This window comes from Paralichthys olivaceus, chromosome 19, assembly GCF_024713975.1.
Source record: "Paralichthys olivaceus isolate ysfri-2021 chromosome 19, ASM2471397v2, whole genome shotgun sequence".
Lineage (NCBI taxonomy): Eukaryota > Metazoa > Chordata > Actinopteri > Pleuronectiformes > Paralichthyidae > Paralichthys > Paralichthys olivaceus.
The window spans coordinates 20,105,567-20,130,142 of NC_091111.1; the positions used below are offsets into that span (position 1 = coordinate 20,105,567).

The 24,576-nt window shown below is 43.8% G+C and overlaps 1 protein-coding gene across 8 annotated transcripts in view; it reads left to right on the plus strand.

Moving 5' to 3' along the window:
* Positions 1–1,372: 1,372 nt before the first annotated feature.
* The window catches only part of adgrg6 (adhesion G protein-coupled receptor G6), a 45,162-nt gene continuing 21,958 nt past the window's right edge, over positions 1,373–24,576 (plus strand). For 3 of the 8 annotated variants that reach the window (XM_069514906.1, XM_069514910.1, XM_069514911.1), the window contains exons 1-10: positions 1,373–1,516; positions 4,335–4,414; positions 10,932–11,279; positions 12,301–12,440; positions 12,739–13,018; positions 13,431–13,604; positions 14,837–14,902; positions 17,291–17,362; positions 17,773–17,874; positions 18,640–18,717. In XM_069514906.1, the coding sequence (XP_069371007.1) occupies positions 1,515–1,516; positions 4,335–4,414; positions 10,932–11,279; positions 12,301–12,440; positions 12,739–13,018; positions 13,431–13,604; positions 14,837–14,902; positions 17,291–17,362; positions 17,773–17,874; positions 18,640–18,717 (1,342 nt within the window). In that variant the 5' untranslated portion in view covers positions 1,373–1,514. The remainder of the gene's footprint in view (positions 1,517–4,334; positions 4,415–10,931; positions 11,280–12,300; positions 12,441–12,738; positions 13,019–13,430; positions 13,605–14,836; positions 14,903–17,290; positions 17,363–17,772; positions 17,875–18,639; positions 18,718–24,576) is intronic. The other 5 variants (XM_069514914.1, XM_069514907.1, XM_069514909.1 and 2 more) reach the window with 5 other exon arrangements.

Genomic DNA, 24,576 nt, shown 5'->3' on the forward strand with positions numbered 1-24,576 from the left:
TTGTAAAGTTTTGGTGATTAAGGCTGAGATAAAAATCTGTACTATTTTAAACAGCTACAGAATTACACAGGATTCACATGAACACGTTGAAAACTCATCTACTGAATGTGGTTACGCGACGTGTCGCTGATGTTCTGTTGCTCAAACGGAGAAACTTTTAATGCTGAGTCATATCACGTTTATATGAAAGAGGAGGACGAGTCGTCCTCTACAGTGACAGGCAGTGGTTAGCTGGGTTAGCATGCTAGCTTCAGTAGAAGTGATAGAAACAGAAGAAAACAAGAGTTAACAGATTTTTGTCTGTGGAGACGGAACCTGGTGAGTAAACCAGAACAAACAGGGTTTCTGCTGCTTGACTACATTAACAACTGCTAATGCTAACGGTGACTGAGCTAGTTGTAGCCTGGTTCACCATGAAAAAGACTTGTTGTGTTATACACAGATTCTCCGAGCTTTTGACAACCAAAACATTTGTAGTCTTGTGTGTCTCGTGGTGACGTCACAAACATCAGTCAAAATGTATATATTTAGCCCATATCCACAAATTCACAAGCTGCAACATCGCGCACAAAGGTTTTTCTAAAGTATAGAAAAATATTTAGTTTCTACTATTTATAGAATGATAATCAAACATTGAGACATTTATTTTTGGACTTTCTCCAGAACACCCCGAACTTTAACTGAGAATCTAATCTCTTCCTCTTTGAGTCCAAGTGAAAGTTTGAACCTAATTTAAACGAGTTGCCTCGAGATGGATGGACGACCAGAAAACTAAAATATTCAATTCATCAGATTGTATTTGTACTGAACAAAGTACCTTAAAGAATAGAAGCAGTAAACACAAGACCCACCTCCACCAGTCACAGAGCTGAACAACAACAACAGGAAATGATGAAACACACGTCATACATTTGAATAAGGAAACATCAAAGGCAGAAAATCAAAGGAAGATTTTAAAAAACTGCATTTATTTTGAAAACCTAACAGGAAGTCTGACTCAGACTTTTGTGAGCTTAACAACTGTGTTTCCTTAAAACCCAAATCAGACTTTTACTTTACTCCCCTCCTCTCTCTCTCTCTCTCTCTCTCTCTCTCTGTCTGTTTGCCCCCTCCTCTCTCTCTCTCCCCTCCTCTCTCTCTCTCTCTCTCCCCTCCTCTCTCTCTCTCTCTCCCCTCCTCTCTCTCTCTCTCTCTCTCTCTCCCCTCCTCTCTCTCTCTCTCTCTCCCCTCCTCTCTCTCTCTCTCTCCCCTCCTCTCTCTCTCTCTCTCTCTCTCTCCCCTCCTCTCTCTCTCTCTCTCTCTCCCCTCCTCTCTCTCTGTCTGTCAGTCCAAACTTTGGAGACGTTGTATGTCGAAGCTCTTTGCTGTGTGGATGTTTGCTGGAGTCTGAGAAGAAAAAGAAAAAGAGAAAAAGAAAGAGAGGAACTAAAAGAGAGAAAAACAGTTTGTGGATGATGATGATGAAGATGATGAAGATGTGGGGAGGAGACGAGCTGCTGCTGTTGAACTGAAACATGTGAGTTTGAAACTTCTGTGTTTGAAAGTTTACTTTGTGTCACTTCTGTCTCACTTGTGTTGTTGTGTTGTTTTCACTGTTTAGATTTTTGCTCTTGTGTTGTCTTGTTTTTGTGTTGTGTAATTATTTGTGTTTACAGTGTTGTATTATTTATTCAGATTTAACTTGACTTGTTATATATCGTTTATTGTGTATTGACAATATAAAGTGAGAATTTCTAATAACGCTTCATTTCTGATCAGACTCAAAAAGACGATGGATCAACAATGAATCAATAATCACGTATGACGTAGGAACAATATTAATGTGACTCCTCATCATAATCAGTGGTATTGATTCCGTGTGACTCAAAACAACCTGAAAATCATTTGAATATATTTCACTATATATATAAAATATATAAAAATCACTGGTTCCCAGATTTCTCTGCTCTCAGATGTCGATAATGTTCAAATTTGACCCAAATGTAGGAAAGTGTTCAAGATGACACAGACGAAAAATCTGAGATTTCAACAATAAGTAGAAAATAATACGAGATAATCTCAATATTTCAAGAGTGAAGTTGTAATTTCATTGTTGTTCAACTCTGAAAACTCTGTAAATGTGACACTGATGATAACAAACGGAGTCCTGCAGCTCTGAGTGGTTCTCTCTTCAGACTTAACACAAGGATCTTCTCATATTCACACCTTCTCCTAAAATACAAACTTTTTCTCTTCAGAAACTTTTTTTCTCATATAAAGATTTTATTCTAGTTTATTAAAACTTCAACATCGTGAAATTCAAACATTATCTCATAGTGTCAAGATCTTATTTGTGTAATATTAGTTAATGTTAGCGTTAAGGTTTTGTGTCGGTTCCACCCCAGCGACGTGATTCGTCTTTATCGAGCTCAGACTTTATCAAAGGACGTGTTGTTGAAGCGGTTACACAACCTGCGAGGGGGAAAGAGCCACAAGGTTTAAAGGAGGTGACGTCCAACGACACCCTGTTGACAGGAGTGTGAGTGTGTGTGTGTGTGTGTGTGTGTGTGTGTGTGTGTGTGTGTGTGTGTGGCGTTAGCGGCAGACTTGATGAAAACAGATACAGAAGAAGAGGGGATGAAAACGGAGGAGGACTGAGAGTCGGGTGGTGCAGAGAGGAATGTGCTTCATTAAGTTGAAGGTGAAGATGTGAAACCTGGAGACTGAACCTGAAACTCACTGAAAACAACTTCAGCGGTTTTGGATGAAAGACGAAGCTGAAACACACGAGACGTTGATTCAGTCGAGCGTCTGAACACGTTTACACTCAACTGACGTCTGAACATTGTTTAACATTGTTCTGGAGGTTGTAGAGGTTCTTGAGGTTCTTGAGGTTCCAGAGGTTCTAGAGGTTCTTTAGGTTCCTGAGGTTCCAGAGGTTCTTGAGGTTCCAGAGGTTCTAGAGGTTCCAGAGGTTCTTGTTGTGAGAACGACTTCACGCGTTTCGCTGTGTCGCACTTTGTTATTCACGTCAAAAGTGACAGAATCAGTTCAGTAACAATCGAGAGGACGTGACATGTGTCACAAGAACAGAAGAGAATCCACAGACAACAGGTCCGAGACAGACGGAGCTGGAGCGGCAGCGTCACCTGGTGAACAGGTGGTTGACGAGCTTTTGAAGAGAAAAGTTCAGATCAGATTATTATTTCAGAAACATGATTTTATCTGCAGTGGGATCAACAATTCAAAGTGAAAGCTTTGGTGTTGTCTCCTCTGAGCTACGTGTGGTTTTCTGGTGTGAACGTCTTCATGTGTGATCCTGAACTTCACAAAATGTCTGCCTGGAGGCGGGGGTGTGCGGCCGCCCTGCAGATGCATGAATCGCTCTCTTTATGCGGTCGTGTCGCAGCCTTGTTCGATGACCTCGCTCCACTTGTCAGTCACTCCCATTTCCATACGGGAGCCGAGGAGGGAGGAGAGGAAACGAGACGCCTGCGTTGACAAAGAGACGAGTTTTTCTTTAATGTCAGGAGCTGCATGAATTTACTTCAGAGCTTCACGATGAAATTAAATCGAGTTCTGTTCCCGGGGTTAGAAATATTTATGATGCGAACAGTGTTTGAGTCTCAGATGAAGAGAAACAGTTTGAAATGAAAGTTTCAGAAAGTCTCAAGTTTCCGTCGTTTCCTTCCCACAAACTTTTTTCGTTTCAGTGAATAAAGTGAGTAAATGTTTTTCTGCCGCTCTGATTCAAAGAGAGATTCTCTGTCCGACCTGACGTTAGATTCACGACATGAACTGAACGCGTTTCACGAGACGTCTGCTGCACGACAGCAGCTGGAGGTCAGAGGTCAAGTTCACAGAGACAATACACATGTTTTGTCTCCGGTCTTTGTCTTTGGACACACTCACTTCTCTTTTGTTCGTCCGCACCTCGGACACCCAGTGGCCAGAGGCTGCATGTTGTCAGGTTGAGGGATTTCTTCAAATTTGAAACAAACGTTCAGAGATGAACTGATTACATTTTGGGGGTCATGGGTCAAAGGTCACCATGTCATTAAATGTTCTCATTACATCATTGGAATCATAATCTGGTCACACAAACATTTATAACATTTATAAACATATATATATATATATATATATATGTATATATATATATAGGTCACACGTCTGTTACATTGAAACAGCTTCACACTGCTGCATGGAGCATTTTGATTGGCTCTCCTGGGACGTGATGGTCACTGGTTAATATGTTTACACACTGACAGCTCAGACTGACTGTTATTGGTCCGGTTGGTGAGGAGGCGGGACCTACAAACCACAGAACTGATGGTTGTACTCTGTTTCTTCAGGGCGCCCCCTACAGGAGGAGGGAGGTGGTGGCTGTCTCACGTCATCGTGCTGTTGCTATGGACGACTCTGCACAGACACGGTAGGATCCCCGACTCCATGTTGTTTTACCTTTTACTGTTTCTATTTTTAAATCATGTTTTCCGTGTTTTGTCGTCGGGTGAAAACGCTTCACGTTGTTGTTTCCTCATGAAATTTCTCTGGAAACATAAATTTGTGTTTAAAAACCTGTTCAACAGAAGAGATGCAGCGTTTTCATGCGACGACATATTTATCAGTTTATTGATCGAAACGATTTCCATCCTCTTCTCATCTTTCCTCATCTTCGCTTCCTTTTTCCATCCGAGTGTGAGCGTCTCGTCTCCTTCATGCTTCCATTAACAAAAAGCTGCCGTGTGAAAACATTCTGGTGTCCCTCTTTTATCATGTAGTGCTTTTATTGTGGAGTCATGCTGAAACAGGAAATGATTCATCCTTTCATTCACTCATTATTCACGTCTAAGTTATGTTCTGTTGTCGCAGATGTTTCTCGTTGAAAGAGACGAAACCGAATATAGAATTTCACGTTTTCACTTCAAACATGAAGTCAAAGTTTCGGCTTTGATCAAATCTGACAAAGAGTTTCCGTTTCCCCCCCGTGTCCGTTTGTTTGTGAACAAGATTACGCAAAAAACCACTCAATGAATTTCCTCAAAACTTTGTGGACGGATGTTTTTTATGTCAGAAACAAATCATCACATTTTCTTGCAGATCCAGAAATTGAGTTTTTGAAAATGTTCATTGATTTCTCAGAGAAGAATTCATGGATGTTGATGGAAATAACCGAGGACGGATATTTATTTATTTATTAGGAGACTGTTGGTGGCGCTATGAACTCCTGAGTGAATTTGAAAATGTTCGTTCACTCTTTGCGTTGTTTGCTCTTTTGTTTGTTCCATTTATTAATTGATTGATTGATTCACATGAAGTCATTTGTTTATTATTGATTTGTTCGATTGATCTGTTGATCGTTAAATTAATCAGCGACTGATAAATGTATTCATTTATGAATTAGTTCTTTTACTAAATTCTTCAAAAGATCTTTTGATTATTTAACAATAAATGTTCCGGATAAAAAGAGAGAGAGAGAGAGAGAGAGAGAGAGAGAGAGAGAGAGAGAGAGAGAACTTGGTGGCTGCCATTTTCCACCTTTGTTCCAATAACACTCGTTTTAGTGAAAAATGTAAACTCAAACAGGGATGTGTGTGTGTGTGTGTGAGTGTGAGTGTGAGTGTGTGTGTGTGTGAGTGTGTGTGTGTGTGTGTGAGTGTGTGTGAGTGTGTGTTGTGGTTTTGTTCTGCTGGGAACTTTACGAGTGTGTGAACTGCTCATTTGGCCTGAGGCTGCTAGTAGGGTATGGAAAATACATTAAACACGCTCACACGCTCACACACACACACACTCACACACTCACACACACACACACACACTTTGCTGACCAGAAAAGGATTCTGTGTGTGTGTTCTTGTACATCTATCTTTGTGAGGACCACTCTGAGCCCACAACTTACATTTTAGGAAAGTGAGGACATTTTGTCTGGTCCTCACTGTGTAGTGTGTGTGTGTGTGTGTGTGTGTGTGTGTGTGTGTGTGTGTGTGTGTGTGTGTCTGAACTCTTTCCTGCTCTGACATCTGAAGGATTTTGTTCGTCACGTTGTTGCTCAGTAAATAGAAACTAAAGTAAAACAGAATTCACCGTCACTGATCGAATATAAAGACGATTTATTACTTTTCATTTGTTTTCTTTGATCAGGTCTCTTATGAAAATAAATATCATCGGCTCATTAACGACTGATCTCATATGAATCTTTTTTACGGTTGATTACATTTAGATTATGAATAATCTCTGTGATACAAGTATGATTGGATTTAAGTCACGTGATCAATAATCACGTGATCAATAAAGATTCTCGTGGTGATTATTATACGTCGGTGAAACAAACGTTGAGAAGCTGCAGGTGATGTTGGACGATCCTCGTGGACGAGGTCGTCCGAGGTTTCTTTTGTGACTCGGTTCATCAGGAAAGAAACAACGGAATTTCCTACGATTGGGCACAAACGATAACGATAACTTCATAAGTTCAGTATGAACTGATAATAATCTGGTGGTCAAAGGTCAAAGGTCAAAGTTCAAGGTGATTCTCACCAGACAAAACACTCTCTGTCACTCTTCTGTCTCTTCTGCTCACCTCCTTCCCCCTGACCATTCCTGTCTTATCCTCTTTGGACATCTATTATTACCTTTCACCTCCTCCCCCGTCACGGATGGCACTCTCAATTATCTGCTAGTGAAAGACAGGAGAGGAGAGGGAGGAGTGCAAACACCTGGTGGAGTGAGTCAGCATTCACCTGGTGAGACAGAGAGAGTTCCCTTCTTCTCTCTGGTCCCTGGATCTGAAGATGTAAATGTGTGATGAAAGGCACAATATTTAGTCCTTTGAAATATATATATTATATTGTATCATATTATTTATGGTCGAAACGTACGTAAAGAGAATTTATTGAAAAAACAATAAAAACTGTGAAACAACAAAAAAGATCTTCTGACACGCAGGTTTAATTTTCACAAAGCCTGGATCCGATTTCTTTTCTGCTGACGGAGATATTCTTAGGAGGCGGTTTCATTTGTTAGTGTCCAGCGTGCAGATAAAACTGCAATCAGCCGGCAGAGAGCAGGAAGCAAAGGAAGGGACTGAAGGGATTGAGAAAGAAAGCAGTGGACAGATGACAACAAAGGGCTGAAGGAGAGAGTAATGAAAGAGGGAGGAGAGAGGAATGCAAGTAAAAGAATGTGAGAAACGCTAGAAAGGACGGAGAGGTGAAAACAGAGAAGGGCAGGTTGATGGAAGCCAACTAATCTACAGGATTAGTGCCTGGAAAAGGCTGAGAGGGTATTTTTAGTATGTTTGCTGAATTACATGTTTGTTACATGTTCTAGAAGAATGTTTTGAGCTTTGCACTCTTAGAACGTGAATGAGTCTGAATTAATTCTTAATTATTATCAACACTCAAACAAATATAACTGCTGACGAGAAACCCTCCATCAGTGGAGGTGGTGAAACAGTCCTTCAGTAGAAACACATGAACACTGTGAGAACCAGCGTGGATTCATGATTTTATTCATTTTCACTTTTTCAATTTTGTTCTGAGGACTCGAAGTAAAGAAAAGCCTGAAAGTGCAGAGTGAATATTTCAAACTCATTGCTCCTGAGGATTCAAATAACAACGTGGCTCAAAATTAATATTTGAAACGCTAATTGAGTTTTATTAATGCTCCTCAGAGACTGAAATTACTGTGAGAGGAGGCTGTGATTTAGTGGAGGCTGGAATTATACAAGATTAAGAACCATGGTCGTGTTAGGAGAGCGTCACGGTTTCTGTTTCACACACAGACACACACGCACACACACTGTCTGTGTCTGTGTGTGTGTGTGTGTGTGTGTGTGTGTCTGTGTGTGTGTGTGTCTGTGTGTTGCTCAGACTCTTGCAGGTTTAGATGGCTGGTGAGTTCTGGCAGTGAGGGGGCGGCGGCCTGTCACACCGTCTATGAAAGACTTGTCTCTGTTAATGAATTCATTTGAGTCGTTAATATTTTACCGACAGCTCGGTGATCAGTGCTTCCTGTCTGGTATAAATATCAGTTTGCGTGCGATAATTGAATTGCGGCAGAAATCCAAGCCGAGTCAAATTGAATGAAATTGAATTTATTTATTTTATCGACCAGATAAAAATGAGAGCTGGGTAAACAGTTAATCAACTCTTACTGACACACAGCGGAGCCTCTGGGTCACAGTTGTGGTTTCACACCGACGCACAACAAAGCAGCAGCAGAGAGTTTGATCTGTTCTCCGGCAGCACGATGATCGCGATGCGTTGGCTTCATCACAGTGAGGATGATTTGTTTCTCTTTTGGTCGAGCTAGTCGTCCGAAGAACCTTTCACACCTTTAGTTGAGACTGAACTGAAAAGTTTAAAATGTTTTATTTTTAAAACAATCCACTGTTTATTAAACTGGACTCCAGCTGTGACGATGTTCATTCAGTAAATTGTGTCCAGCTCTGTGATCGATCACATGAAGTTCTGCACTGAGCGACAGGTCGTCTCTGTCTCCGTGACGACAGCCTGGTGTTTTTCCTCTAATCTCACAAACCTTCCTCTCCTGTTATTTCCCACTCGTCATTATCAGAACAGTCACATTTGCATCCACCTCTTCCTCTCTGCTGGGATACCTCTCTCTGATTGGCTCCCACCTGTCAGGTGTTTTTTATCACCAGCTACAGTCGGATTATAGACTGATGACTGCAAGGCCACCTAGTGGAGAACAGCTACATAACGTCTTAGATGTAGCAATAGTAAAATATTATGACTTTATTTTAACCGACTCTGGTGACGACAAATGACGGCAGCAACATTTCTCACCTGTGAGGAGGTGTTGGGATGCATGAGGGGATGTGAGGATGTGTGGGGAGGTGTGAGGAGACGTGAGGAGACGTGAGGAGGTGTGAGGAGACGTGAGGAGGTGTGAGGAGACGTGAGGAGGCATTAGGAGACGTGAGGAGACGTGAGGAGGTGTGAGGAGACGTGAGGAGGTGTGAGGAGACGTGAGGATGAGAATTCATTATCCTTTACAGGAAGGTCAAAGATCAAAGCTCATCAAAGTCAAAGTTGAAACGTTTTGACTTCACAACCTGCATCTTGTGATGATGTCACTGTTTGGTGTGGAGTTCAGGCCTCTGCTGCATCAGCTGCTTCTTAACACAGCTAACCACAGCTGCGTTGCATTGTGGGTGCAACATGAATTCATGTGTGTAAAAACAAGATGAAATCTCTAGATCTGCTGCATCGATTCTGGCCATCATCCGTTAACAAAACAGATCTGAACAGTTCATGACAAACATCGTCCATGTTTCGTCCGGAGCAGCCGCCGGTCACACGTCTTTCTGTCGGTTCGTCAGGTCAAAGGTTCAAAGCTTCTAGAGAACCAACCACAGAAAGAAGACAAGCGTGAGGCTGTGCTGCAGAAACTTGAGAGGCAGCGTTCAGGCTTTTTAGGAGACGGATTGTGTGGCTGCTAAACACACACACACATACACACACACACACACACACACACACAGAGAAACAAAGCTACCTACCCTACAATCAGCAGAGATGGAGGGGTGGATCGAGAGAAGTCAACACCCCCCAAGAGAGAGGTGGAACACTCCAATGTGTGTGTGTGTGTGTGTGTGTGTGTGTGTGTGTGTGTGTGTGTGTGTGTGTTTGTGTTTCTCAATCTAAAATAATCATATTATTAAGGGGTTTAACTCAATAACATCTGAGGACCGAGAAGAAGACATGTTGAAATCAAAATTAACGACACACAATGAGTGTGAAGTCGATTAGATTTAATTTTTTTGAGACAAATAAATCAAATAAGAGAGACACAGTCACTTCAGTTGCTTTTTGTTTACTTGTCCATGAACAATGCAGCGAGCGTCAATGTGCTGACGTGGGTGAATATGAAGCAAGATGTTGCTGACGAAAGTGACACCAGTCCGTTAGGGTTAGCACACACACATACACACATAAACACACACAGACACACACACTGATGTTTGAAACGTTTCCAGTGCGTTCGCTGTGGTTTTGGCGGTGGCGAGGGCAGAGCCTGAGATCAACGGAGGCCATTGTTGGCCCGAGCAAGAGAGACGAACCATTCTTTCCACTTCAGACCTCGTCTTATTATTTCTGTTTTGTGAGGGACGGCTCGTCTTCCCAGCTGTTGTTGAAAGTTATGAAGTCGCACACGTTTCCATCGTTAAAGTGAAAATTTGATTAACGTACGTGACTCGATCGGTGGCATCGGGTCAGTGTCTCCGATCACGTGGTTCGTCACAGTGAGAGAATCGGAACCTTCCACACAGCGAGTTTAAACATGTTTGAATGCTCATGTTTCCCAGTTTCACAGAATCTTTTTCCAAATCAAACTTCAACATGATTCTGCATGTGTGTGGTTTCTTCTTCTAGTCGTCAAATCTAAACCTTCAAAGTGGGAATGTGTCAGATGACTTAACGCTCTGTGGAAACTCTAATTCAATCAGTTTGCACTCACTGATTGATTGATTGATCTAAACCTTTATTTAACTGCACGATTTGTCTTGTCCCGTCTCATCTTTGTTTTGACTCCCGACTATGATCGCAATCTTCTCTGAACTGTGGTTTTGTCCCTTGAATCTTGTAACCTTCTTGAAAACTTCGTCTTCATCCTCTTGTCCTCCTTGACTCCTTGACTCCTTGATCCCAAGAAATCGACAGGGAGGCCCTTTACTGACAACTCAACGGTTTTTGTTCCACGTACCGACTGTCCTCCTGACTCCTATCGGTTGTAATTATTGACCCTTTTCTTGTCTCCTACCTCTTTTGTGGCTCCTAACCTCTTGTGTTCTTTCGTCCTGTTCCCTTGCGTCCTTGTCTACTAGCATCCTGCCCCCTGAGGGATATTACACTTCTTTAACAGCGTCAGTAGAGGTTGTTTCTTTCTGAAAGTTCATGAATGTGTCGTCCTACCATCACCTCCAGTGTTGGGCTGCAGCTCCACAAACTGTAACCTGAACCTGACTGAGGCCCAGGGGGGGATCACGTCGCCCTGCTACCCCCAGAAATACCCCAATACACAGGCCTGTAAGTGGATCATGCAGGCCCCCGCCGGCTTCATCATCCAGCTCTCCTTCCTGGACTTTGAAATGGAGGAGGCACCCGGCTGCATCTATGACCATGTTGTGGTGAACACGGGAAACACTGGTGTAAAGTTCTGCGGCCTGACAGCTAACGGGCTGACGCTGAACTCGACGGGGAACGTGATGGAGCTGTCCTTTACCTCCGACTTCAGCATCCAGAAGAGGGGGTTCAGTGTTAGCTTCCGACACGGTAGGTCCAGGATCTGTTAGCACTGTTAGCAGCTCTCACTGGGAATCTGACAGACTTTACCTGTTGAGATTTGGAGCAGTAAGAAAAATGAAAATTATTCAGTTTATTCATTTTATTCGTTTATTCGTTTACAGGATCTCAGTTTGTTTATTTGTGAAAACAAACAAAAAGGTTTTTTCCATTTGATCTCACAGGGTTTGTTATTGCTTCAAAAGATCAAAGGGATTTGATCAACAGAGAATATAAAAACATCAAAGCTCCACTGATCAATATTTTTATTACAGCAACAACTGTTGTTAAGTTCACAGGTGGTGGAGACGGAAGTCACATGACACAAACACATGAATCATTAGATCACATGAACTCTGTAAAACATCTCTGGACATGTTGTGTGGACATGTTGTGTGGACATGTTGTGTGGACATGTTGTGTAGACATGTTGTGTGGACATGTTGTGTGGACATGTGTAGTCAGTGTGCGTGAAGCAGCAGATTGTCGACTCGTTCACAACAACAGGAACATTCAGGCGAGGGGTGGAGCCTGTAGAGCAGCGGGAGGCGGGACATGGCGTCTAAACTGTGTAAAGATCAGTGTTGTTGTTTACAGCTCGTCCACACGGCGTTGGCCCTCATCACCAAAACATCTGGAACCTCCTCGTCTTTCCAAGTGGACGTTGTGTGTGTTAACTTGTTGTGTAGCTCATACACCAAATGAAAACGTTGTTGATCTGACTTTGGTTCCTGGTTCTGGTGTTTTGATGATGGTGTGTGTGATGTATCATCTTTAGGAAAAGCTCTGATTGATTCATATTGTTTCATGATTCAATGTTGAACGTTTTTTAAAGTTATATATAATCTGAGGTAAGAAATCAAGTTTTTGCGAGATTTGTGATTCTCTCTTTCTTTCCTTCCTAACTTTTCCTTTTCTTTTTGAGTGCATTTACTTCATCTATTTCTTTTCTTCTCCTCTTTCCTGTCTCTCTCCTCCTCTTTTCTTCTTTTCTTCCATCTCTCCTCTCTAGTTGCCGTGGCTCTGAGGAACCAGAAGGTCAAGATATCCGGGGGGAACGGTCAGGTCACCATGGTCGCCAACACTGTGTCGTTGCCGGCACTCAGTCACCTGACGCTGTGCTTTGAGGTGGAACGCAACACCCAGAAACAGGTATCACACAAATTGGTTCAGGAAGTTTGAGTCCAGAACAAAGTAAATCCTGAAATGACAAATGTTTATTTCTCTGATTCTGAGAGGTCTGACTGAGCTGTAGCCAGTTAGCATGTCAGAAATATATTTCAGACCATCTAGAGCTTTGTAACCAAGGAGTAATATTTTAAAACCAGTTCTGTACAGGACACCAGTGTTTTAAGTCCAGATGTGAGGTGCTGTGATGTATTCATCCTCGCTCTTAAGTTGAAACCATGAACTCTAATGCGGGAACTCTCTTCTCACGGCTCCTGAACAGAGAGAGTGGCTCTTCACCTACTTTGACAGCAGCAGTAACGTGAGGCTGAGTCTGGGCTCCAGTCAGGCCGGCATGACGTTGATCGTGGACGGAGTGTCCTGCTCCATTAACTCCGTCCTCTCCTCCTCCGACTTCACTTCCTCCATGAAGTCTTTCTGCATGGTCTGGACGTCATCGAGCGGCTTGGTGGCGGTTTACTTCGACGGAAACTACTTAACCAGGACCTGTACCTCCTCCAGTGGTCACACCGTGCCGGCCGGTGGACAGTTCCGGTTAGGAGGTGAGTCTAGGTTTTTAGATCTCAGTCAACTTCGTCATGAATCCCAGAAAACTCTGATGCTGGTTCTTCTGTGAAGAAACAACAAAGTCAGGGTCATACCAAGTCTGTCATCCGATGAAAATGGTTACGCACAGAATGGTTGCACACTGAGTACGATGTGTTTTATTCTGTGGTTTTGATGAAGTGCAGCAGTCAGGATGATTTTGTTTCCTCTCACTTCTTTAAAAAGAAAACAGTGGGTTCATCCTAACAAGCTTCAGGAAAAAGGAGAATTTCATCTTCTGATCAAGGAGCTGAGAAATTCTCTCGTCTCTAGTTCAAGTCTCACGACCAAACCTTCGGAGTCGGTGTGTGAACGTGACACAACAGTTTAGCTCTGTAACCTCGTGTGGATAAATGTGTTTGTGTTCAGGGCAGCACAGTTTTGACGGGTACATCTACAACCTGCGGCTGTGGGATTACGCCATGACGGAGCTGCAGCTGCGGGCACTAACCTGCGACACGGTGGGAAACGTGGTCGACTGGGACAACAGCCACTGGACCATCCCCTCCGCTCTGGCCCACACCGACGCCACGCTCAGCTGCAGTGAGTAACAATCAGTCCGACTCAGGACAGCAGGACACGAGGATTAACACACAGACACACACATACAACCACAAACCAGTTTGTGTGAGTGTGAGAGTATATTGTGTGTGTTTTGTGTGTGTGTGTGTTGTTTAGTAGAACTTCTTATTTAAAAACTGTGGTAAGCCACAAAGGTTTCAGTGCAGATCAGGCCAATACTGTACCCACTGGAGTGTGTGTGTGTGTGTGTGTGTGTGTGTGTGTGTGTGTGTGTGTGTGTGTGTGTGTGTGTGCGTGCGTGCGTGCGTGCGTGCGTGCGTGTGTGAGAGAGACCAAATGCTTGTTTGCCTCAGAGATTTGCAGTGGTTTTCAAGAAATGCATGATTCTGCACTTAGTTTTCTCTCTTACACACACACACACACACACACACACACACTTACTTATTAGAGTCTGCTGTGATTCAGAAGGAATCAGTGTATGAATGAGATCCGTGGTTGTGCTGTGTTGTGTTGTCATAACCTTTATCAACCAAATGCTTCGTTCACTAATGGATCGTTTCTGTGATTCTTTGGTTCCACTGATCCGTCTCTTCACAGTCTGCTCCCCTCATTGCATGAACAGCTGGTTTTGAAAGTGCAGAAAAGACTCCATATAAGGTCCAGAGTCCCATTTGGACAAAAAGACATAAAAGTGTCTCTTGACGTGGACGTTTATGGAGCTGAAGTTTAAACAGATGAATTTACAGCCTCACTAACGTTGTCTTCAGTAATGGAGGTTAAACAGCTGATCCTGCTGCTGAAGACAGTTTCTATCTTCTTGTTTTACTGAGTCCAATAAGACAGTCGCCTGCTCCTCTGTCTGTTTGGACAAAATCCTGGAGACACATTGTTTTCAAAAGGTTCTGAGCTGTGAGCTGGGTTAATCATCCGAACACGTAGGAAAAGAAACTGAGGGCAAATCAACACCAAATCAAAAAACACTCTTTATGAGAGTTTGATCTTTCAGTTCAGAGCTGGACTTTACACTTTGACTCTGCGCTCACATTCACACAGCCCCTGCTTCTAGATTTACTACCATGGTTACCATAGCAACAGCAATGACTTATACAACCTGAGGCTTCCGAGTATGTTACAAACTAGATTTAAATTTTTACTTTACTTTAACAGCTCTTTTGTTGACTTATAATTAAAAACACGCTCCCTGATGAATTAATCTAATTAACTGATATGTTTTGAATCGTCCTTCCTTCAAGGTGTCTCCCCACCTGGAAACACACCTGTCCCCACCAGCTGTGACTCCCCTGGACTGGGCTGCCCAGGTAGGAAAATCGTCTTTATATACAGTCAGTGATGATCTTTATATACAGTCAGTGATGGTCTTTATATACAGTCAGTGATGGTCTTTATATACAGTCAGTGATGGTCTTTATATACAGTCAGTGATGGTCTTTATATACAGTCAGTGTCCTTATATACAGTCAGTGTCTTTATATACAGTCACTGATCGTCTTTATATACAGTCAGTGATGGTCTTTATATACAGTCAGTGATCATCTTTATATACAGTCACTGATCGTCTTTATATACAGTCAGTGATGGTCTTTATATACAGTCATATATACTCTCTCTCTCAGGTTCACTCTCTGTCCCTGTCACCAGTGGACTGTCGGACTGTTTTTTGATATATAACTCACCACTGTTTTCAGCCTGTGGCAGTTTGAGCACTGAGCTCTCTCTTGTAATTGAAGGATTATTTAATTTAACCGTTCGTCTTCTGTTTGGTTATTAAGATTATTTTACCTTCGTGATGACGTTCATGAATCTGTGCGATAATCACAATCTGTCGGTGTCGTGCATTATTTTCACGGACGACTCAGCTGGGAATTAAACTTTTCATATTATCTACTGAAGGGGTCGGGGTGTGGAACCCTCAACCTACTGCCACTGCTATTTGATTCCCTCATGACCACAAACATATTTAATACAGGTGAACCCAGAGGAAATCAAACTCAGCCTTGGCAGCATCACTTCCACACACTTTCCACTCAGCCTCACAGGATGATGGTCTGAGCTGTCAGCCTCTGCTCAGCGCACCTTGTTGACAAACCTTAAAGTCACAGTGCCCCAAAGTTTTCCTGAACCCCTCAAGGCTGCTTAACTCCTGAAATGGCTTCTGGATGTCTTGTTGAGGAGAACTGTCTGACCTCCATCACACCTGGGTTTGGCTCGCAGAACCTCCACGTTCCCACAATCCCTCCAAATATTCAAGCCTCGGAAATACTGTCACACTATTCAGAACGTGTAAGATTGAAGGTCTTGGTTTGAAAAGAGAATGAGATGAGGGAAGGAAAGAAGGAACAGAGAAGAGGACGCAGGCAAAAAGAAGAAGAGATCAGACAAGAAGGAACAACAGAGTCAAAGAGAATTAAATGTTCAGATATTTACAGACTCAAGAATGAATTCATTGATGAAATAAGAGATTAAACGATAGATAGAAGTTTCTATTTGAAATTTTAATCCAGAGAATTCTCAGAAGAAGAAGAAGAAGAAGAAGAAGAAGAAGAATATATATTATATCTACGCCTGAATATTAAGTTGTTTGACGAAGATGAGCTGATTCTCTGTCGCTGCCGTTAAACCCCAGAAGAAGAAAAGTAAAAGTTCAGACGATTGTGTTCGTAAGTATTTATTCACAAAGTCTGTTTTCACTGTACTTTGACACAACTTATTTTTCCTGTTTGTTTTTTTCAAATATGCATAAAACCATTCCTGTGTGTGGCTTCTGCATGAGGCTTGAGAAGGGAAGAAGAAAAGAATGTGTGAGGTCAAACAAGGATGTGAATCTTAATCAAGTTGCACCAAATCAAAAGATTCCTGAAAAGAACAAACTCTGCTTGTTCTGACCTGGATATTCTTCACAAGAAGGAGAAGTGTGCAGAAATATTTCATTTCAATAAGAATGTACCGTCTGCTGCTCTCTGTGGGAAAGTATGTCCTCAGACGTGATCTGATTATGACATTTTCCTTAAATTACCCTTCTGTGTCCTGAGAGGAACATACATGATGAGTCAGAGTTGTTAGGCTGCTGTTCAGACCATCACACCAAAACCATTAAATCTGGAAAAGCACCAATCCTGGACAATAGAAAGAAACCAGGGGGTCATTTGACCCGGAACAGTAGCTGGGGGCCAACTGACGATGTGACATAACCCCTGTTTCCCAAATATCAGTTCTCACACTATCCTGAGCTGTGGAGGCCTCGAGGGAAAGTTTCTAAAGGTCAGTTTCTGTGGGATTCATGAGAGGAACAGAGTCCAGATACAACTTAGATTCCCTCGTATAAATAACTACAGCAGGTCAACAGACCAAAAGACCAACAGACCAACGGGTAAACAGACCACAAACCAACGGACCACACACCCAAAAGACCCTCAGCTCAACGGACCAACAAGCCAACAGACCAAAAGACCAGCAGGTCAAAGTTGCAGAAATCTCCTTCCTCTTGAATTGGACTCAGAGTTTTTGGCTCTTGAGCATGATAACTTAAGACCAGCTTTAGTTTCACATCGACCTCATGTGAGTCTGCACAGAACAGAACATCGTATGTCTCCTTCAGAGATTCTGCGGTAAAGGTGATCTTGTGTCTGCAGCTTCACGACTGTTCATCATCCTCTGCATCTTTTTCTTTCTCTTGTCACTACGACCAGCTGCTTCCTCTCCTGCCACCTCCTCCACTGACTCCACTAACACCGTCCATGCTACTAACGCCAGCACCCACGGTAAGTGACCCTGATCCTCGCCCTCCACCTCCTCCTGCTGCCTCCTCCTAATATCCTCCTTTATCTCTGATACCACCTCCTTCTCTGCTCTCTTTTCATTACCAGCACTGTTCTTTTCTATCTCCTCATTCCTCACTGAACCCACTCTTCTGTAGCTCATATCTGATGTTCAGTGACTTTGCTGATCATTTTTGATTCTTGATCTTTGTCCTGTACATTTTATTATATATTTTGGGGCTCATATAAATAATTCACAGTCCATCACCCAAAACTTTTTTTTTTATGAGCTTCTCTCATAAAGATCAGAAAACATTTGATACTGAGGTTTTATCCACGAGCTTATAAAAAGTTCATTTTCCATCTGTGGTCCCTCTCGTTCTGCTGCATTCTTTTCATTTGTCCATCTCCAGTCCTCCCTCCCATCACTCCATCCCCACCCACCATCCCTGCCACTAGCTTGTCCCTAACCATCAGCGCCGCCTCTACCAGAACAACCAGCTCCTCCTCCTCTGGTAAGGCTTCATCTGCTTCGCTGCTTCATTGATTTCCACGAGTATCACGAGACCTTTTAATGCAAAAACCATCATCAATTAAAAGAGCTACACCTAAAGTACATGTTTGAGTCATATCACAACATACATGATCTCGAGGCTCTTTACAGAGTGCGGTCAAGGTCTTAAAGATTTGAGTGAAACCAACAGTTGGAGCGGCTCTGACGACCGGAGAGAAAAACTCAGGGAGTTTCAGGGAGAAACTCAACATTAGCGGCCATCTGCCTCCGGCGGTTCGGGTCCAGTTGAAAAACCTCCCTGAAACGTTTTTCAGCAGATATTTGTTTGTGTCTGAATCAAGAAAAGACTTTTGATGGTGGTTCTGTAGCCACACGAGCTACGAACTTGTCCCATGAGTTTTATTTGTGTCACTGACATTCCCACTTACTGTGCCGATTAGTTACCATCACCTGTGCATCTCCTCCACTAACCAGCTTCACTCAGCAGGACACTACGTTAGGTAGCTAACCTAAGCTAATGTCACCAGCTAACACTGAAAGTCAAGCTTCTGGATTTGTCCTGTTGTGTTGCTGAACCTTAGAAATCATTTTTGAAATATCTCTAAATCTTGCTCACTTGTATTTAGTACTACTACTTTTTCACAGCTAGCATCCGAACGTCTATACTCTGTTGAATGTGACCTGCTCTCCGTTCGGTTTGTATCGTACCTGCAGCATGTGTCTTTTACGCTGACGTAACATCTGTGATTGTTTATTTCTTCTGTAGCTCAACAGACAACCAGCAGCACCACAACAGTTTCATCTGCTCCCACTAACATCCCAGCTACTAACCCCACAGGGCCTGGTAAGAGCAACAGCATCGCTAACACTCGCTTTACGAACATAGAGCTGCTCTGAGTGCAGTGGGTTTCTGACCACAGTCTGAAAATAAAGATGGCCGACATGACAGTGCCCCAAAAGTGAAGCCAAGTCATTTCTATTGCCCTCTGGTGGCTGTCGAAAATATTATTAACCCCATATTATCATGGGGTTAAAGGTTTCATTTATATTTGATGATATGAAAACAGACTGCGTTGTATCGCACATGTTTTGGCGTTGGATAGTTTGGAGGAAGTCTCTGGATCAAACAGTAATAACTGAGTAAAAAACCTGAGCTAGTTATGAAGTTGGATAAATCAAATAAAGTTTATTTCTTAAACTGGTGAAGTGATTATTTGAACAGTTGGACCTGATAGTAAGGAAATAAAACTCCAATCAGGACTGTGGATATTTAACACTTCATTCTTTATTGCTTTGTCGTCTTCAATATTAAACCAGGTGTCAGTGTTTGAAACAACTTTCATCTATGGTCAAGTTTTAGCCAAATGTATTAGTCGCTACGTTACAAGAATTCTATGTCTATAAATGGTGTAACCATGGCAACAGTGATGTTTTTAAAGCTTAAATGTAATAAGGTGGATGTCGCCTTATTAACAACTAACCAACCACTAACATAGCTGTTGTATTTGTCCCTCTTGTCGTTCTTTTGATTTCTCATTAGAAATTAATCTTGTTTTATACTTTTACTAAACTGTTGCTTGTTCCTTGATGTTTTATATCAATTTTATATTTTATATTTGTGATTCATTTAAATTGTGTTTGTTTCATGATTGTCTACGGCCCCTGGAGAAGCTGCTTCCCCTTTTATGGTTTTTCTTTTTATTCCATTGAACAATGGAACCTACTCATACACATCTCACATAGAACATTTGAATGATCTTAGATTGTTTTAACATTTATTCTGTCAAACATCTTCTCTTGCTAAGTCCTGAACCCTGAATCCCATAATAATCAAAGAAACATCATAATCAAATTATTAATTTCTTCTACTAACAATAGTTGATATAATCTCAAATAAAATGCCTCTTCTCGTGTGCACTGTTTTTGCTTGAGAACGTTTTATGACTTTATTTGTCATCTGTAACCTGCTTTTTCATTGGCTTGGATTGATTTGCCGTGTCCTGGTCACAGTGAAGGAGACTCCTGTGAAAACCAAAGCTTCTCCTGCTCCGGCTGCTCCTGATGCTGCTGTCGTTACTCTTCAGAAACCTGAAACCTTTACCTCCAAGTCCACGCCGTTGGCCGCTGGTGCAGCAGCTCACCACAGAAGACTGAGGCATGTTTTTGGTTTACCTGCCGCTGGAGGAGCCTCTCATCATTTGTCCGTTGCATCCAGTCAGTCCAGCTCCCAGGCACAATCCCTTGCCCCCCCACATGCAGCACATCATCCACCAGCTCTCGGTCACCCAGCTCCACGTGAATCGACTTACCCTCGACCGCCATCCTCCTTCCCTCGGCCCCCACGCAATCGTAGCTTTAAGACCTCCCTGGGGTTTATCTCCACCCCTCTGATCTGGCAGGGAAGGAAGAGGCCAACAGGGGGAAGACATCCAGCTGCCACCAGAGCAACACTTAGTCCACATCTGGTTCACATCACGAAACCTGCTGTACCGCCAGTTGTAGTCAAATCCACAACCAGGCCTACATATACTACACAAACAAATGGACACAAATACACACTTGCTCCAGGGTTAAGAAACGCAACACTTATTGGATATGTGACAAACACAACTGGTCACCTACGTGCATCAAGTCAACATACATCACCAGCAAACTTTCCTGCAAACCCTCAAGACTCAAAGCTCCTCCCAGAATCTGGAGTGTCACTGTCATCAGCCCCTAGTCAGGGGTCGCCTGCAGGGCAGCATAAAGAGGAGGCCTTGGGCACGAACAAATCTTCCTCAGTGGAGGGCGCAGCATCTTCATCATCGTTGCTTTCATCATCATCTGCACTTAGCAACAGAAAGAACAAACCTGCAGTGCCCCAGTCGTCACCACTAAACACAACGGTTGCTATGGGAGACCCAACAGATTCTCTGGAACGGCTGGCTTATGAATATGCATCAGGAACGGACTCGTTTGTTTATGATTTGTCTGATGTCACAAGTGAGGATGGTTCATTCAGTATGTATGAATTTGACGCTGCCTACTCCTTGGATGAGCCTGCCACCGCCGCTCCGTCCTTTTTCGGCCCTGACGCCAAATTCAAACAAGGTGTACTTCTTCCTCCTGTTACGCACCCCTTCGCTACTTCAGACAGAGGAAGTGAACATTTACTTAACCTCTCTGATGACACGGACAACCTACGGAGGAGCTCCACAGCCGGAGGAGAGCTTCCTCTGACACAGGATGGATTTTCATTCATCAGCAGGTCCCATATTCCTACAGTGACTGTCTCTCAGACTTTGACAGGAGCTCAAACTAACCACAGGGCTTCAAGCAGCACTAGTTCGAGTGGATGGGGGCCAGATAAAAGTACAAACTCAAACTCTGCCCCTCAACAACTAGCTTTCCAACCATCACCCTCTCTCTTTATTCCCTCCCTTTCTTCCTCTCGGTTGATACAGCCGACACTGTCTTTGCCGGTGCTAACCAGCTCCTCTGGTTTCCCCTCAGACATCGTTTCTTCTTTAGAGTCACAGGAGGAGGACAAGATATCATATTCCTCTCTCTCTTTAAACCCACTGGACAGCGTGTGTGAAAAAAACACTTCAAGAAATGATGTGAAACTTGTAGCAGCCAAAAGTCTGGAGATTAACAATTTATATCCGAGTGCAGGTATATTCACACACATACATTCGTCAGCGCACTTCACTCTCCAGAGACCTTCACTGTTCTCCTCTCCTCCTCCTGTTCTTCCAAAAACTTCTCTTTCTAACTCTTTAGCATCTCCCCTTGACATACCTCTTCACCTCCCTTCATCATCTCTTCCTCCTCTGTCTCCCCTCAGCTCCTCTCATGCCATCACTCTTTCTGGTTCATCACCTGTTATTTTACTAACTTCGCTTCCTCATTACTCCTCTGACTCCATCACTTCTCTTTCATCCTCTCCTCCCCTCTGGCCTCCTCCACCCTCCACTGCTCCTCAGCAGCCTCCCTTCCTCCCATCCTCCCCTCTCAGGCAGGCAGAGGGACAACTTTCAGAAACAGACGCTGTTGTTGAATCTGCTCACGTTCCAGAGTTCGATGGAGTTAGTGGAAACTTTAAACTGTCATTTCTGTCTCCGTCCTCACACCTTCAAAAGGACTTTGTTGTGACAACAGTTGACGCAGCAACCTTGTTGTCACTTCCTCTTTTCTCTGAGTCTCAGATGCCAGTCGTCGATGGTGCGCTGCTCCCTGAATACCACTCACTCTCTGCTGAGCGGTCAGAGCCCTCTGATGCCCGGTCGGGTCCTTTAGTCCATTCGATTGGGATTTTTTCCTCTCGTCAAATGAATCCGACTCCCTCCAGATTGTCTGTGAAGAATCTAGTGGCCAGTTCTGTGACACTCACACCAGATTTAACACCTCAAATGCTTCCAGCTCTGCCTCAGTTGGAGTTGTTCGACCCACAGTTCAATTCTTCAGTGGTCAGTGAGTCGGTTCACTCTGATCAGAGTGTTTTGACCCTCCCAGAGGAAACAGATCTGCTGAATCAGACGGACATTGGCTTTAAATCCAAGTCCACAGCTGGAGGTTGGGCCTCTGAAGGCACCCTGGTGGTGCTCCAGGGAAACACTGATACAATGGAACCACTCTCTCCTTCTTTGTCTGCCACTTCTTCGCAATCCTCAATTCGCTTCCTTTCAACTTTGAGTTCCCTTTTCCATTGCCTTGACAACCTGCTGCTCACTCCGTCTCCAGAAATGTTTCCTGCTACCACAGTGATGCAAGCTGCTAGGATGACAGGAAGGGTGGTGGGGGAGGACACTGCAGTGTCTTCTTCCTCCCCCTCCCCTGATCCCAGGTTTGAGAACTCTCTCATCTTGGCTCTGACGTCTTCATCTGGGTCACAGTGGAGTCTGCAGCAAACTATTTCCTACACTGATGACCAGGTGAACACAAACACAGCCACTGCTGCTCACAATGATGGACTGAATCACCCCACTCCCCCTTTGTCGACTCCTCTTTTCATAGCACCTACCCAGACTCTCCGCAGCAGCCGGACTACACGACCCGGCACTGAAACCTCCCCGCACACCTCAGGGCGGGATTATTTGCTCCACTTAGGCTTTACACAAACTAACACAGAGCACCTCGGCCGTCTGATCCCCACACATGGTTCAATGCTCACACACTCAGGAGCTCAGACACATGTGAACAGGGTTTCAGATGCGAGTAAGAGGCCTGAGCAGAGCGCACAAGATACACATGTTGATGTCGCTGAGCTGCAGCAGCAAACATCCCACTTCATTTCCTTTACCTTTACCCCCCATCTCCTTTTACCCTCTATTGTGCCTTCACTTTCTCTCGCAGCAACCCTCACCCCTCCTTTTTTCTCTCTTCACACCTCCCCTATCTATTCTGCCACACCATCTCTCGCTCATCTCCTCCCCAGCTGGGTGCCATTGTCAGCACTGTCTGCCAGCATGGCGGAGGCAGAGATTGGCTCCTTGTCTCCCACTCTGCCGGCTGCTGGCTTCCATCTGCCCACAATGACCCAGTCTCCCCTGGACAACCATTTGCAGTCCCCCCAATCTTCCAGAGCATGTCCTTTTAGCCATTCAGCAGAGTCACTCCACGTTATCACAGCTAGCCAATCACCTCCTGACCGAGCTTCCACGTCCCTCGAGGACAAATTCAGCCTTGTTTCTGCTGAGGTGCATGACGAGGATGAGTTTTTGGCAGAGCTCACAAACACAGGCACAGTGTCCTCCCTCGAGACTTTCAAAAATCAATCTACAGCTGGGATACCGTCACATCTCTCTACCTTATTTGACCCTGCAGATGTTGTTCCAAAAATCCACATTGCAGAGGAGCGTGCCTTAGCTGTGGGTCTGTCTTCAGCAGTGAACACCAGTCACAGTGTTACTCAGGATGTAACGTTGAATGCTACCACAGATCTTCAACTTAACCAAAGTCCAAATCCAGATGTTGCTCTGGACACTCAATCATTTCCTGTTGAAATGAAAATAACATACTCCCGCCCCACTTCTGAGCCCAATTATCAGACAAGCTTTGCACCGTTAAGACTTCCCACTGCTGCTCCAAATATTCCCCTGCACACCTCTGGCCTTATTGCTTCCTCTTCTACCGCAGCCATCAGATCCCCCACAGGCTCTTCTATCGATTCCCTAGATCAAGGCTTAATTTCTGGGCTTGCAGAGCTCCCACCTCCTGCGAGTGACAGCCACACTGCAAACACGACGGGCTCAAATACTACGACTGTTACAACACTCAAAGACTTGGTGCCAAATGAGATGAGAAACGCCACAAAGGCTAGAAATGCTACAACTCTGACAGAAAATGCAAACATGGAAGCGTCTCAGCAGAACGTTACAGGCAACAAACCAACACCACATCTCGGAGTGAATGCAGGCACATTAGCAAAATCAAATTCTACCTTCTCAAAAACAAGTTTGAACTCAGGTGTGTCGAACCACAGCGGGAGTCAGAGCTCAGGAGCTTTTGTGAATAATGCCACAAACGACAGTGACGGCAGCGTGAGGGATGTCCACCTTTCCCTCACTTTACCTGCGGACGCCATTATGATAACAAAGAACTCCTCTCCTACGACTTTCAGCGGCGGCCTCCAGAAGGCCACAGTTCATCCGACCCACGGATCTCCAACTGTGGATTTAACTGCCAAACCCTCATTGCCATGCCAATGTAAACAACGCTT